The sequence below is a fragment of the Mustela putorius genome, unplaced genomic scaffold (genome assembly GCF_011764305.1).
Source record: "Mustela putorius furo isolate JIRA1106 unplaced genomic scaffold, ASM1176430v1.1 tig00003853_pilon_pilon_pilon, whole genome shotgun sequence".
Classification (NCBI taxonomy): Eukaryota; Metazoa; Chordata; class Mammalia; order Carnivora; family Mustelidae; genus Mustela; species Mustela putorius.
The window spans coordinates 82,471,464-82,487,918 of NW_025422005.1; the positions used below are offsets into that span (position 1 = coordinate 82,471,464).

Sequence of the window (16,455 nt, forward strand, 5' to 3'; positions counted from 1 at the left end):
CTCTGACAAATAAATAAATAAAATCTTTTTAAAAGTATGTATAGATATATAGATAATAAAATAAAATATATATATACATATGTGTATAATGTAATGCATGTATATATAATAATATACACAATAATAATTGTGTGTATATATAATAAATATATATATACGTGTGTGTGTGTGTGTATGATTCTTCTTATGGTTGACGATTTTTTGTACTAGTCGTTCTGAGAAAAACTTCCCACGAAATTTGGGTCCTTTAAAAAACAAACAGCTCAACCTAACTGTTATTAGAGTTGATTGTATTATGTGAACACAGAGATGATTTGCAACATCATTTTCAGAAAGTGAAAAATTCCTAATGAACAAAAGCTATAGGTTTCATATGGGTCTTCATAGTTCCCTTCATATCCGAAGGTTTGACTTAAGGAAGATTAATTATATTCTTAGTGTCTAAATTTTGTTTCAATATAGGAAAACCTTGAAACAATTAGGACTTTCTAAAACAGAAAAAAGAAGAACAAAACTTGATGGGTTAGACAACAGTATGATAGCAAAAGTCCCTTGGTAAGATTTTCTAATTTACCAGTTTGTGGGAAAACAATTTTCATTAGACTTTCATCAGATTTTAAAACATTTATCATTAGGATACTTAAACCATTCCAATTTGTCTTTGAATCTTTTCTACAAATAAAGACACACATGGCTCAAACCTCAACCTCCATTCATCACCAGCTCTGAGACAGAAAATACAATGGAGAGAGGGAATGTGTGTATGTGTGTGTGTGTGTGCACATGCACGTGTGTGCATATGTGCACTGAAGTGAGGGGAGGGGAGAAAAAAAATGAATGAATGACATCAAGAACAATTGTAACCATCTATTGAAGAGAAAATACCATCTATAGGTTAAAAAACTACTGACAACATATAAAAATCCATAAAGAAATGAAATATATGTAATCTTTATATACAGTACTTTTAAAGAAAGGGTTTTATAAAAAAAATAGTGACTCATTTAGTATAAAAGTATTAAAATTATTTGAATTATTTCCCACTGGAAAAACATAAATACACTATATACGAAGATATTCTGCTTCTGCCTCAGGTTTATATTTAAAATGATTTATAGTCTGCAATTTCTTCCTAAGGTCATCACCTTCATAAATACTAGCCACATCCAGTGAAAATCAACTCAATAAAATGAGTATTTCATTTCTCTTCCTCCTGCTTATGTAGATACTTCTTCCATCTGCATGGCACCCATTTATAACAAAGCCTCACATTGTGCAGATTTTTATGAGTTCTTGAGCTTTTCTTTCTTTTTTATCTTTCTATGCATCAGCAAAGCAACTGGCAGATTCTTTAATAAAATATATTATACACATTAATATTTATAAGCCTATGAATTGGATGTTTAAATAAACATTCACCAACTTATGCCAATTCTTTTGTTTTAGACGTTAAATCACACTTACATTGTCTGGAAAGTCAGCTTTTAGTTCAGTGACACTTTGACACCAATATGCAGCCGTTTTTTCACTGATGAGCTCAATATTCAGGAAGGAGCTTTGTCCAGGGCCATACAGAGGGCCAGAGGTAGTCCCCCGAATAATTCTAGGTGAAACATTTGTCACGATGTCCTGATAAAAGAGTAAAGATATTGGGTCTCCTTTTGACAAAGAAAAACTACAATCCTTATTCTTTGCTCTTTTCCATATGACAATATTTTACTAAGTCCTTTCTCACATTTTTACAGAAGGACTTAAAAAATGTATTTTAAATTACATGTGAACATAAACTACTTCCAGATGAAAGAGTAAAATATTTGTTAGTTTTATTTAAATTACTTCCTGTACTTGCAAGGTTAGTATAGTAAAAAAAAAAAATAAGTAAAATATGTAAATTAATTTACACTGGTTTGGGGCATACATATTTTAATTTGTTTGCAATTAAATAATAAATAAAAACCTGGTAAGTAAAATGTAAGAATATCATTTCAGTCTATTTAATGCAAATACCTTCAATGAGATTTTTAACTCCAATAAAAGCTAATGTTTTGTAAAGAAAAAATATTTTTTTAAAAAGCAATTGCAATGTAAATCAGCCAAGGACTACACATTAATACTACCAGCTCATCAAACTTCAACACATACTCTAACAAACTAACTGGGTTGGCCAACTTACCTATAGGATTCTAACTATAAATACACATTCAATGAGAATTCACTTCTCCCCAGACTGAAATGAGGATATCAATAACTTCCTGATAACTATAAACAGTAAACAGTCAAATTAACTTGCTTGTTAAGTGTAATTAACAATGCACAACTGCTTCTAAAGCTGTATTAACAAAGAAGAGTAACATTCTTACATTACTAAAAACTAGAAAGAAACAAAGAAGAAAAATGTTTCTTTAGCCAACTTCCAATTAAAATTAATTTTGAGTAAAGGTCATTTAGTTAAGGATTTATCAGAATTAGTCATTTAAGTACCCCTCCTCACCATCTTGTCACTTTTAGTGAGATAACATGAACCCCCATTAGTATATAGCAATTAAGGTCAATTTACATATTTTAATTAAGAACCACCCCATATAAAACAATTAGCGTAATAGGCATACTAACTGGATTTCATAACATTTGGACGTTTTTCCAACTAGATAGACAGGAAACCTTAATTAGCATTAATTAGTGCTGATCTGCATATGTTTGATAAGGCATACCCTTGCCACAAAAGATTATTTATTCCTGAATCTGCCAAATGCTACAGTTGCAGAGGATGAAAGGACTTTTCTTCACATTGCATGTTAATTTCTGGTAATTTACATTCACTTTTACATTCGAATTAGTATATTATAAAATAAATGGTATAAATGTTACAATAAGCCTCCTTAAATATGTACATTTTTACTTATAGGAATCCTGCCAGTTAATGTTTTACTAATTAAGCCATTCCACTTCTATTGTAATTGTGGGCAACACCACCAGCCTTACTTTGATTTGCTATTGTGAAACAGTGTTCCACAATCTTATAATGGGTAAAATGACAAGTAGAGTCGCTGCAGGAAGCTCAAGCCTGGTGGGTCAAATTTCTGTCTTGGCAAATACTTCAATATGTGCCCTGCAACCCAGCAGGTGGCTTCTGTGCAGCTCCCCCAGGTCGGTACTCTCTCGCAATCATGGGCAGAGGAGACCATTCTAGCAACAAGTAAAGCTGGTTTTCCTCTATACTCCAATTTTCAAGAGCCACACCTTTTAAGCCTTGAGGTCCTCATTCCCTCTGCTTTACCCCCTACCCTAAAAGCCCTTCACGTAGATAAATCAATTCTAGGCCACAGGTTGTGCTCTGCATAGGAAAACTTGGCCAAGGAAAGAGGACACAGTCCTCTTTCAGTTCACCAACTCAGGAGTCTTGGCACTGAGTAGCTCCGCAAAGGAAGGGGCACCTATTTTAAATTACCATTATATAATTTAGTGACACCTCCAGTTTACTGAATGAAATGGATTAATGTTGGCAGCATCCCTGTTCTCGCCCATTCTTCAGGTCTTGGCTTCAACTTCAGTCCCTTGAGAAACATGCTGATCTCTCCAACATCATCAAGTCTTAATAAGTTGCTCTGACTTATGCTATCATAGCAATATATACCATCCCCAATTGGCATTCTTAACATCCTGCATTGTTACTGTCTATATTCTGGTCTGAACCTTCCATGAGAATGTAAGGTATGGAAGAAGAGACATTATCTTTGCTATTACATGCCCAGCTTCTAGCCTGGCCTTTTGTAGGTGCTCAAACAATGTTTTTTAAAGAAGCCTAGAGCAAAATTCTAGGCACTAGAATGGGTCTTGTCCTGAGGGATGGGAACTATACAGGATTTATGCTGGCTTTATTCTGTTGCTGAACAGACATGTGGGATTGGAATTGTATTCAAATTTCAGGAATTGGTTCTTTGCTTAGATCCTTTCCTACTAGTCTGTTACTCTGGAACTGGGGATTTTCCTTGGTTCCCCTGATAGCTCAGGGACCTCTTCTCTGAATAGCTCCCTACTACCAAATACAGCTACATCCTGGAAGTAGTGTGCTTCACACCGATTGTCCATTACTCCACCTCTCCCCATCTCAGCCATCTCAGCCTACTGCAGAGCCTCAATGACAGGAAGCATGCTTGAACTTCATCACCCTGGAACTTCTAAGATCTCCCTGATTGCTGACCCTAACTTTCTGGGTTATCCAACCTCTAGGATCTAAATATCATTGCCTCATCAAACATAATCCGCTCTAGGGCTTTTCTAGATCAGGTGGATGTGAGTTCTTAACCTGGTCCATGACTACTTAGGGGATTTATTAGCCAATGAATCCATTAGGATCTTAACCAACTGTATTTGCTTCTTGTGTCCACACCCTACTAGGCTGGGCTCACATCTTCCCACAGTATGCTTAGGATTTTTTAAATATCATAAAATAAAGAAGACAGAGTGGAAGAACTGCACCTATACTGAGTAAGGAAAATCTCAATGGTCCAGTAATTCTAAGCCATATGCTTTTTCACAGTAACTCTCCTCATAACAATTAGGTCAACAACTCACAACAGCCAAAGGGTCAATAAATTGACAAGATTTAACTGGAGTACAGTCAAGCAAATGCTTCTTTCTTAAAATGCCCCACTTTAGTGGTAACTTAAAACCTAAAATTTTGCCATTAGAGATTTTCCCTTTGTTTACTGTGACTTAGGAGTAATTTTATTGTTAGGTTTGTTTTATTTTTCTCTTCCATAATCTGGTATTAAACTCTAAATATACCAAAGTAGAATTTTCAATGATCTCTTTTTTTTTTTTTTAAGGCAAAAAAAATTTTTTAAAATTAATTCCCAAAAAGCCTTCAATCAATGATCTCTTTAACAAAGATTAAACAGGAAGTGCAAGGCAAAACAAGGTGAAATTTCATCTACTTTATAATAGGGCTTGCTTATTCCTTTATGTTAATTCATGACAGGCAGTGTTTCTCTGAACAGGTCAGTTTTCTCTTTCCTCAACTCAAGCAAAGAAAAAAGATTCTGAACAACTGCCCAAACTACATATGCCTACTGTGTAGAGCTTGTCAACTATCAGTGAGTCAATTGTTGCCATCCTAGCAATTTAAAAATTCAACATATCCCAAATTCAACAAAAGTGCACAGATTCCAAGACTGTCACCCAGTGATGAATCAGTAATAGAAATTTTATTCTAGGGTTTCTTTCCCAAATTCATTCATATTTTCTACTTTGTCAAAAAAACCTTCTCCACTGACTTAAGACTTCTTAGAATTGTTAAATTAAGTGGAAGATGAATGAAAATGGATACAACCAATTATCCTGGGTTATATGATTATAGAGTTAGAGCTTCAATAATTGGGCAATAACTCACTAAAGCTTTTGACCTGGGAATACTAGAATTTGAGCATGATTTTATAAGATAATATTTTGCTTTAATATTTAATAGCTAAATTATATTAGCATTGCTTAAGGGAGTTAATATAACAAAATAAACATATTTGGAATATTTAGAACAAGTGAGTTCATTCTCTATAACAAAGAAGATGAATTACCATAGTTCTAATCTTCAGTGAGTTAACAATATATTTTTTTAAATTGATGTTTATAGACAGGGAAATGTTAGGTGATACCTCTGCTTTATGTGATATTGTTAAGTACCATTATAAAATCGAGCGTCAGTGACCTCTTAACATTTGAAGTGATGCTAGTGATTTTTCAGCATTAGTAAAGAGATTTAAATGGTAAACAGGCTGATTATATTTGCTTGTTTAAGTTCAGTTACTTGACCTCTCTTATACTAAAAAAATCCCTATCGTGTTTCCATGGTTACCACTGGATCAAGATAGTCACAATGGCCCCAGTGAACAGAAAAAGAAACTTTGCAGAGATGTCTTGGTAAGAGGCTAGGAAAAGAACTGGGTCCCCCAAAAGTTCAATGAAAATGAAAAAATAAAATTTTCAGAGTGAGCCACAGCTCCTATACCACAACAGATTAACTTAGAATTTGTTGAGTGAAAAGAGCAAGATATGGAAAAATAAATAGAATATGATACCTAAAACAAAACAACACAGCACACTGTTTAGTGAAAAGTACTTATGTGACCAAATAAAAGTAAGAGAATAATTAAAAATAATTCAGGAGAGTGGATGCTAGAGGAGACCTGGGGGTGGTGGAGCAAGGATCATTCTAAAAATATTAATAATTACTTGTAATAATTATATAAATATGAATTCTAAAAACTCAATAGAATAAATATGATTCTAAAATTATATGTAATTTTAAAGAAGTTTTACTCCTGAACTGCAAAAACACATTGGTAAAATGAGAAATCTGCTTAATGAATTTTGTGGTATCATAGTGCATATTGTTAAGAGCTACGGAGAAAATTATATTGGTTTACCTGAAAACCTGTCATTTAAATCTTAGGGTAACTTTTCCTTTTTCTAATTTCCAAAATTCTGCTGTCAACTGGTTGATTTTGGCAAACAAATCTTTTAATTAATTAGTTTTGTAAGCCAGAATTTCAAAAATTAAATGTATTGCATGACAAACCGTCTTCTAAAATATACCACTTTCTGTATAACTGGGATTTATCTATACATTATTCCAGGGTAGAGGAGAATCATTTTGCAAATAAATCTAACCACAAATATCCTGTTATATAATATAGTTCTATCATTATAAATCTGGCATACAGCTACCCTGGGAATAGCAAAAAGTAAAATAAAATTCAACAGTGGCCCAGTTACCAGTGCAACTCCACTATTATGAAAGAACTCTCTAACATTTTATTTTCTTCATGAACTAAGTATATTAATATTTGATTACTCCCCAAAATACATGTTATAATGGTCAGAATAATCTCTACTTGATTGTTTTGGGGTGGGGTGTGGAATGGGTAGGATGAGAATTTGTTCTTAATACATCAATTTTTCCATCCCAGTGTCTTCCATAAAGATAGCACTCAAAAACCTGAAATTGTGACAAAATTTACCCCTTTGTCATAAGGAACTTTAAAATCTGTCTACCCATATGGAAAACATAGCAAACAAGAGTATGAGTGTTATTTAGAAATATAAGATAAATTATCAGAGAAGTAGTGGCATTGAGATTATATAAAAAGTAACAATTTAGATTTTTATAGTACAGATCTTTCACATACATCATTTTATTTGATCTTCATGATTCTGTCATCACAGTGCTAATACTAAAACTGGGACTTAGAGATATTAAAAGGACTTGTCCACTTGTGCCCAGCGCTAGTGAGCATTAGAGATGAGACTAGAATTCAGGTGCATTTATGTGATATGAATAATATTAGTGACCGCTTAACATTTGATGCAGGTGATACCAATTAGCACTAATTTTCATTGCAAGAAAAACAAGTCAACTTAAACAAGTTTTTTTTTTTCTTTCCAAACGTGGAATGTGGTATTTAGTTTAAGGAAAAGGAATAATTCCCATAACAGGAAGGAAATCCATTTCAAAATGTTTCTCTGTCTCTTTTCTCAGCTTCTATTTGCATTGCTCTTCATTCTTCCCTCTCTCTATAGAGGGCTTCCTCTGTTAGAGTTCAAGTTCATATGATAGAACCATAGGCCCCTGGCAGGTTCCAGGCTAGAAGGTATAGGTATAGTCACATTCAAATCTTATAATCTCTCAGGCCCAATTTTTCCCCAGTGGCACAGACTCTAATGGGCTTAATTTTGGTTTGATATTCACCCCTTGTCTAATTAACTATATCTAGCAGGGTAGAATAAATTAAGATTCTTATATATGTTCATAAAAACAAAGATGGAGTAATTGAGAGCTAAGCAAATAGTTGTAAAGGAGTCTTAAAGAATCCACACCAGGACTAGTTTTTGCACCATTCACCTTAGAAAACTTAGAAGAAAATATCATATGGACACTGAGAAAGTATAATTAACTAGGAAAGTGGATGCAAAATGGACAAAATTATTATCATGTAATGAAATGAAACTCTGACAACCCATTTCCTATTCCTGTGGCCCGAAACCTTTCAAGATCAAAATTGTAAGAACTCTTTATAAATCCTTTCACATTTTAGGTTACGTTGGGAATTTAGTGATTCCAGTACATTGGTGTGCTGAAGACTGTCCACACAGACAGCCTGCCGTACACTCATCAGTCTCAGTCTCGTACTGGACTGAACTGACAGGATGGATACCCTGTGTGTGAAGAGTAAGAGAGCAGAAGTAAAAGGAAAAAACAAACAACACAGTCTGTTCTAGAATGACTGCAAAAACTATTTATAACCTGAGTAGGCTTAAAGAATGGAACAATGAATAGAAGCTGAATATAGTGACTATCTCCTGTATGTCAGAGAAGGACTTCTACTCACACACTCTCTAGTGCTCACTTTGGATCAAACGTCCCCCACCTCTTAGTGTCAAACATAGTCTAGAAGATTTGGTATTTCACACCGCTCAAGCATGGAGATGAACTTTTAAAATTTTAGTTATGTCATATGAGCAAAATATTCAGTCACACCTTGTGTAGTCTTTTGTCTTTCCTCGAGCCCTTTTTCAAAGAGCTTATAACTTTGTAAACAGGACACCAGAAAGTAATTTGTTTCGCTCTTTGACTTTCTCATCTGTCAAAGCGGCTTCACTATACGACAGAGAGGTTGTAGGATGGTACGTGAAACAGTACACATCTGACACGGGTATTTGATAAATACATATTTATTCATGCTTCAGGAGGAGTTCAGCACCTGGCCTTAACCAGTACGTGGGCTGAAGCTGAGAAAGCAACAGGAAACGAGGATGGAAAGGTTGTAGAGTTGGGTCAGATTAGAGAGTCCTGAATGACTGTTTTAAGGAGTTCAAACTTTTTTCTGCAGGCTTGGGGAATCCATTGTGTTCTGTCTCCTATTCAAGTTATTAATACCAATAGCTCACAGCAGCTGTGCATTCACAGAGATAAGTTTTACAAGGAACAGATGAAGAGCTTTTTCAGAGCTGATATCAGATGGATTAGAACGTGATTAATCAACAGACAGACTGATTAAATTATTGGGTTCACTGTTCAGATAAGAGGTTTTGGATACACTCTGCCAAACTGTAATTAACTTAGAAATTTCTGCTGGCCTGCTTATAAGATGATCATGTGATATGCTTTGAAGAAATCTTTTAAGGCCTAGAACAGCAGCTGTGAAGGTGTAAGCATGAGTCAGTTTTGATAATTATTAATCACCTTCAAGTATTAAAGCAGAATTTTTTTTTCATTGAAAATGATAAATATTTTTAAAACTTTACTTTTTATCAAACTTGTATAAATTCTCTAGTTTTACTCTAGAAGCCACTGTAAATGAAATGGCTATTATTTAAGGAAGGAAGCATCTAAAAGCATCAGACATGAGTTTTTCATTTCTGCAGTATGGTTAACAAGATATTGACAAAAAAAAACTCTCACAGTATAGTACATTTAAACATATGGGACTGGGATATGAAAAAAAACAAAAGAGGAACAACTGAACTGGTGTCAAAATAAGGAAATCACTTCAGGATAAAAAATAACAAAACAGATTTTCATAAGGAGAAACTAACCTGTAAGGTGGTTTCTGCTCTCAATGTTTCTGCTGGTGTCCCTGGTGGCCAAGAGCCTGGTATCTTTATCTCTCTCTCTTTTTTAAGATTTTATTTATTTATTTGACAGGCAGAGATCACAAGTAGTAGAGAGGCGGTGGGGGGTGGGGGGGGACGCAGGCTCCCCACTGAGCAGAGAGCCCGATGTGGGGCTTGATCCCAGGACCCTGGGATCATAACCTGAGCCGAAGGCAGAGGCTTTAACCCACTGAGCCACACAGGTGCCCCAAGAGCCTGATTTCTAATGGATTATACACACCTGAGAGAGCAGAAAAAGTCAGGGCCTAACCATAAGGTAGGATAAACAAAAAGCAAAGTTCTTAATTTGTGAGCCAGGAAACAACCAGAGGGCAATGGTGGGGTAAATGTCCATTTTAGCCTTAATTATGGATGAAAAAGAAAAGAAGTCTCCCTTATGATTTCAAACTTGTGTGGGCTGCAAAACTTCAAGTTGAAAATTTGGTTTAGAGGTGGCTCCTGGTTGTGGTATCCACAGATAACTAGGAGAAATAATCTCAAACTGTCTCTGGAGGGATTTTTACCCCAGGTATCAAGAGATTCTCATAAATAAATTTCCATGGAAAGGGGACTCATAACAGAAGAGTTCTGCTAAACAAATGAGAAAAAAAATATCATAAGTAAGAGCCAGTAGGAAGAAAAAGGTACAAAATCAGATCCACAGAAGAATACAGATGCTGACATTATAAGATCTAGAATATGAATGTTAATATGTTTGAAAAATAAAAGAGGGACTTGAATGTATAATCAAAGAATAAGAAACTCAAAACAACATGAAAATTTAAAATAGAAGCAAAAGGAATTTCTAGAAATTAAAAAATACATATAGTACAAATTGGGAAAACAGAACTTTAATAGTTTGGGGTAAACAAGAGATTGGACTTAGCTGAAGGGAATTAGTCCACTTGATATGTGTGGGAAGATTAAATGGGATGCAAAACATGATACGGAGGTTGAGAGGCATGGAAAATAGAGTGAGAATGGAAGGAGAAATCTAACTGGGGCTCCCAACAAAGATAATGGGGAGTCTTGAGAGAGGCAATAGTTCAAGAGATATTGTTAGAGATTTAGTAGAATTAATGAGACACCCAATCTTCAAATTCAGGGAAAAGGACAAACTCAAGGAAAAAAATTTTTTTAATTGCAAATAAAATACCAAAAACAGACAGCAAACTTAAGTAGCCAGATAAAGAAAAGATTACCTACAAAGGAAAAGCAGATTGATAGTGAATTTCCTGACAGTGCCAATGGAAGTCAGAAGAGAGTAAAATATTTTCTCTAAAGAAGGAATGCTCAAATAAAAAAATAAAAAAATAATAATTAAAAAATGAAAAAAAGGGAAGGAGTGTTAACTGAGAACTGCATAACTTCATAATCATAATTCAAGAATGAGGATAAAATAATTACATTTTTTAAACAAAAGGAAAGATGAGCAAATAGTAGACAGCAGAGAAAAATGAATGAGTTAATGCTGATTCAACTAGGATGTATGTGAAAAACAAAATATTGGAAGAATAATAAGAATAAATCAAGCTGCATAAAAATGTAAGCTGTATGATTACATTAAATGAAATATAAGAACAGGCAAAACTGAACAGCATACTATTTAGAGATATATATGTGGTAATGTTGTGGTAAAAATAAAAATCAGACTGGAGAGAGACCAAGTGACACTCAAAGAAATGGGAGAACTCAGATTTGTTTTACGCGTGCTGGCAGACCCAGAAGGGCTCCCACTCAAAGTTCTGGGCCTGGGGTCTCAGGGTTATGGGGTTTTATAGGGGACTGCAGGCAGTCAGGTTCCAAGGGCTAGGCTGTCTGCTGGTAGGTAGGTTTAAACGGGGAGGGGGGTGCACTTAAGGCAGGGGGCGCGGGGGTGCGTGGGGCTGCCTTAGGCAGGAGCAGTATGCAGGGAGCCTGTGGCAGGAAGCCCGTTAATAGAAGCAGAAGCAGCTGGTTATCTCTTGCTCCCAGTAGGACTTCTGGTTATCTCTAGCTTATTGTTAGTAACCTTCCATCTTCTGGCCCTGCTCTGGATAATTTTCTTCTTCCTTAAAACACATACAAACGCAAGAAAACAATGATGACAAAATCTAAGTCATTGATGAGGGAGCAGAAGCCTAGCTGAAAACAAAGCATTGAACTGACACTCTGCAACTTCTATCCTATCCCCTCTCCTGGGTAGGATTTGTGTGACAGAAATTCCAGAAATCTCCCAACTGCCTTAATGATAATACCTTGCTAGAGGGGAAAATACCCTTAACCTGACAATGACAAGGCACCTGATATCTTGTAGATCAGTCCTCTTTAGCATAGGAAAGTTGAAAACCTCCCCCTTTCCTTACCGCCCCCAATCCCATAGTATATAATCAGTCACCACTCACACCTCAGTGCAGCAGCCTTTCTGCCCACTGGTCATGTCACTGTGCTTAATAAAACCACCATTTTGCACCAAAGACATCTCAAGAATTCTATCTTGGTCATCGGCTCTGGACCTCACCCTAATGAACCTTACCTATATTCCAAAACCACACCATCATGACCTCTAGAGGCAAGAGAAAGGGCTCTATTTGAGTAGGGGTACACTGCGTCAGAGGTATGGGAATACCTTAGGTTTCTCTTTTTGTGTGAAATGTGAAAAAAGGTGTTCATTTTATTTCTTAAGATGTACATCTAAACTATTCTTTCCTCTTACACCACTTTTAGCTGACACTCATTAGGATAACAAAAGTAATTTATCTATAAGACCTACAAATCGAAACACCTCAGATTGGAAGCCTTAGGACCTGAAATCTTTTTGGCCCATGACCAAATTTATGATTTAGGGGTAATTTCAAATTCATCAAAATTACTTCAGGTAACATATAGCTGGCTGTCTTAGGTAATCTTCCCCACCAATACCCTAATGACCAAAATGGGAAAATGCAGTATGAGGGAGGAAAAAAAAAAAAGAGTTTATTTCTGCCAAGATCTGCAAAACCATTCAGTTAACAAAAAATCATTCATTTGAGCAAATATACAGTGTCATACTCCCCTAAATGTAAGTTAAGCAGCCATGAGATTTAATAATTGAAATAATGAAGTTTAAAGTCTGCATTCTTATAATTCTAACACCTTTACCCAATAGCATTCTTTCATATATTAGGCCATAAAGATGCTTGTATTATAATTACAAAACTCCATTTAAAGAATGTATTATGTCCTACAGCACTTAGCCTTGACAAACAATTACTGGATATCACATTCAACTGAATAAAAAAGCAATCTTTATCACAGGTTAAAATTAGCCTTGGAACAATAAATTCTTCCAAAGCTATTGTAAACTCCAAAATGACTTGCAACAGTCTCTTTTGAGGAAATGCAAACAAGTAAACTGAAGGACATTTGAAAAACTTCCTGTCTGTGTCCTCTAAAGTTTTTTCAATTTTTATTTTATTTGACTTAATTTTTTTTTTAGTTTGATGGGTATAATCATGTTACATTTAAAGGTGATCAGTATGACTACATAGGGAAAGATTTTACAAATTAGAATAAAAGAAAAAACAAAAATAACCAAGCAAACAACAAAACTCAGCATTCTGGACTTCAGAATGTGTTATTTGTAATAGGACTCTATTTTAATTATCAGAACCACTTTTTAGGCTTTACTGTAGAAAGGAAAATTAAACGGCAAAGTCTATGCATTGGGTGGGATTCAGGCTATGCTATCCCCCAAATTAGCATCTTGGCATATTAAAGATCTTAAACTGAAGGAATTTTTAAAAGTGGTAGAGACAGGAAAGTTACTCTGAGCTTACACTCTGGCCCTACGTCTCTGACACAGGTCTTAAAATGCCCCTGTGAAAAATACTCTTCCTGTAGCAGAAGGAGGGAAGACATTCTTATCACTAGAGATGGGGAGTTTAGGGCCAAGAAATCTGTGGAGACAAACCTTGTTAAACTCATCCTTATCTTCTTAGTTACTTCTTTACCATTTACTCTCCTTAACCTAAACCCCTCTGTCTTGTCACTTCTTCCCAAATGTATTGTTTCTTTGTCTAAAAGGTGTAACAGGTTCCTGCTCTGGTCATCTCAGGTCTTCCTTCTCTCGTGAAGCCTCCCATGTACATGTAAAAATTCAATAAAATGTGTATGCTTTTCTCCTGTGAATCTGTCTTTGTCAGTTTAATTTTCAGACCCAGCCAGGGACCCTAAGAGGGTTAAGAAAAACTGTAAGTAGAACTGTCAATTCGTTCAGACCCAGTCCTCTGAGATAATATACATTCTTATCTATTCATCCTTCAAAAGACATTATGAAATGTAGAATTTTACCATTTAAATTACTTAATTAATTACTTTAATCATGATAGCTATTAATTCTGAAAATAGTATAATTAAAATTGTTGGGTCCATGGTCAAAGGAGCAAGACTGATAACAAAGAGAAGGTCAAGCAAAAGCTTTATTTCACGCCAAGCATCGAGAATCAAACTGACAGTCCAGGGCCGTCTCTGCCTTACAGACTAGCTTTTAAGGGCAAAGGCCATGTGAGTGGGCCTGGCCACACAGAGGTGGCCAATCAGATTGTAACACAGAGAAAGCTGCACAGTCCTGCTAGGTCACACATAAGTGACCAATTGAATTACAACTTACCCTATAGTAGATATTTGAACTAGCCTATCACCTTGGTCAGAATTGGCACCCAAAGGGTGGGGCCCACACTTCTTGGTAGCTAGGGAGACAGTATGTGCCCCCACCGACTGGATACCTCCACCTGGCCTGACCCATTGTATTTGGGCTTTGTTACTTGGGACTGGTTTCCAGGACTTGCTTTTTAAGTTTCAAGTAAGTTCCCGGGGCTGGGGGGCAGGGTAAGGATGGAGCTGCTCTGGCTAAATAGGACCTTATAAAAATCATAACAAAAATGATGTGGGCATATGGAAATGCTGGATATAACCATAAAATAAACATTCTTATGGTTAACCTGAAAATAAACTGGTTCCTGATAGAGATGTTACAATCAAAATCTTCTGATCATTGGCTTAAAATACTGATTTGAGACTCTACCACTAACTTACTACAGTAGCCTTGGAGATCTTTAGATGGTAAGAAGAAACAATGCCATGGTCAATTTTCCTTTGGGTTGGAATCACATTTTCACTTTAAATGTATTCAAAATTAATTAATTAATTAGGAATAACACAGTAATAAATACCTGTAAGTGGCAATTAATTTAGTCACTTAAATGCTTGTCTGGGTGTCAAGATTGATAAAAGTATCTCTAATGACAGCTTACATTTATATAGTGCTTTATAATTATCATCTGTGATTCCACATATACAATGAAAGTTAACATTCTTCAACAGCCTATGAAATAAGAGAACATTTCCAGTGGTATTTGCTGAGCTATTTGGGCATGAATAGGGAGTTCTGTGACCAGACCATTTGGGGAAATCATCGAGGAGACAGCTTCTCTTGGTGACTCACAACATCCTAAAGGCCTTGAGGGATCCAGTACTAGACTGAGATGTCTATAACCCAGTTTCTCACAAACCTGTTGAATTCTAAAACTTTTTTCACGTACTACCAATTAATATCCTGCAGGACACTTACATTTTATAGAAAACAGATTATGACATATATGTCTCCAAAATTTTTTGATAATTTATCCATCGGTAAAAGCAACATTGGACCATGCATCTTCAAGTAAAACATTTACAAAAAAAGAAATCATAAAAAAGAGATAAACATAATATTAATAGATATTTTTATACATTCTTACCTAGTGCTTTAGAGACCTCTGAACCCACCCATAGTGGACAGGAGGGTATTGAAAAAGATATGTCTGGAGTGCAAAAAGTAGTATCTGTCCAGAGAGAAAATTTTGCCTTACATAGATTAGGAATTTGTCTAGGGCAGTGGTCAGTAAAATTAAACTTCTATTGCAAAGTGTCAGACAGTGAATATTTCATGGTTTGCAGGTAATATGATATCTATCACTCAACTACTGAACTCTGTCACTGTTGTAAGAAAGCAGTCATAGACAAAATGTAACAAATAAGAATGTCTGTGTTCCAATGAAAATTTACTTATGGAAAATAAAATTTGAATTTTATAGGTTATGTATTGAACAGCTGTTTATATTTTTACTGCTACTTATATGAATTTCACATAATGTTCACAAGTCACATGTATTATTCTTCTTTTGATTTTTTCCCCCAACTATTAAAAAAATGTAAAAAGCAATGTTAGCTCATAGACTGTACAAAAAATGGGCTGGAGGCCAGATTAGGCCAGTGGTCCAAATTCACAGAACCTTTATCCCAAACGTGATGGAGGAAATTAAAGAGGAAAGCCAAGGATGACTACAGAGGAGGAGGTAAAGTACCATACTGATTTTCCTACTAAACTTTAAGGGTAAAATAGGAAGTCAAAAGTGATTCTTTTTTTCTTAAAGTTTAGTAGAGCTTAAAACACTTAAGCTATCTGACAAAAAGTAGCAATAAAAAAAAACTGGCCAATATGCAACAACTGATTATAAAACAAAATTTATATAGAAAGAGAGTTCAAAATATTTTTTTAAAAGGATGATGTTTCTTGACGAGCTTTCAGAAATCTCCAAAATCAATTGGAGCTGGCTCCATGGTCCTTTTGGCCCTTTGTGGATAGTCAGTACTAATGTTTATCACCAGGAATTGTTTTTACAAAAATGGTATAAGTGAATTGCCTTTTAATATGTCAACCTCATTAGGAACAAAATGCAGTGGTAATATCTGTAATGTTTCATAGCACTATATAAAATTATTTTCAAGTTTAGGTGAGGGTTATAC

At 35.2% G+C, this 16,455-nt stretch overlaps 1 protein-coding gene across 1 annotated transcript in view; it reads right to left on the reverse strand.

The window, feature by feature from the left end:
• Positions 1–16,455, reverse strand: part of DPYD (dihydropyrimidine dehydrogenase) — an 836,293-nt gene that overhangs the window by 343,719 nt on the left and 476,119 nt on the right. The window contains exon 14 of the mRNA XM_045064888.1: positions 1,465–1,629. Within this exon, the coding sequence (XP_044920823.1) occupies positions 1,465–1,629 (165 nt within the window). The remainder of the gene's footprint in view (positions 1–1,464; positions 1,630–16,455) is intronic.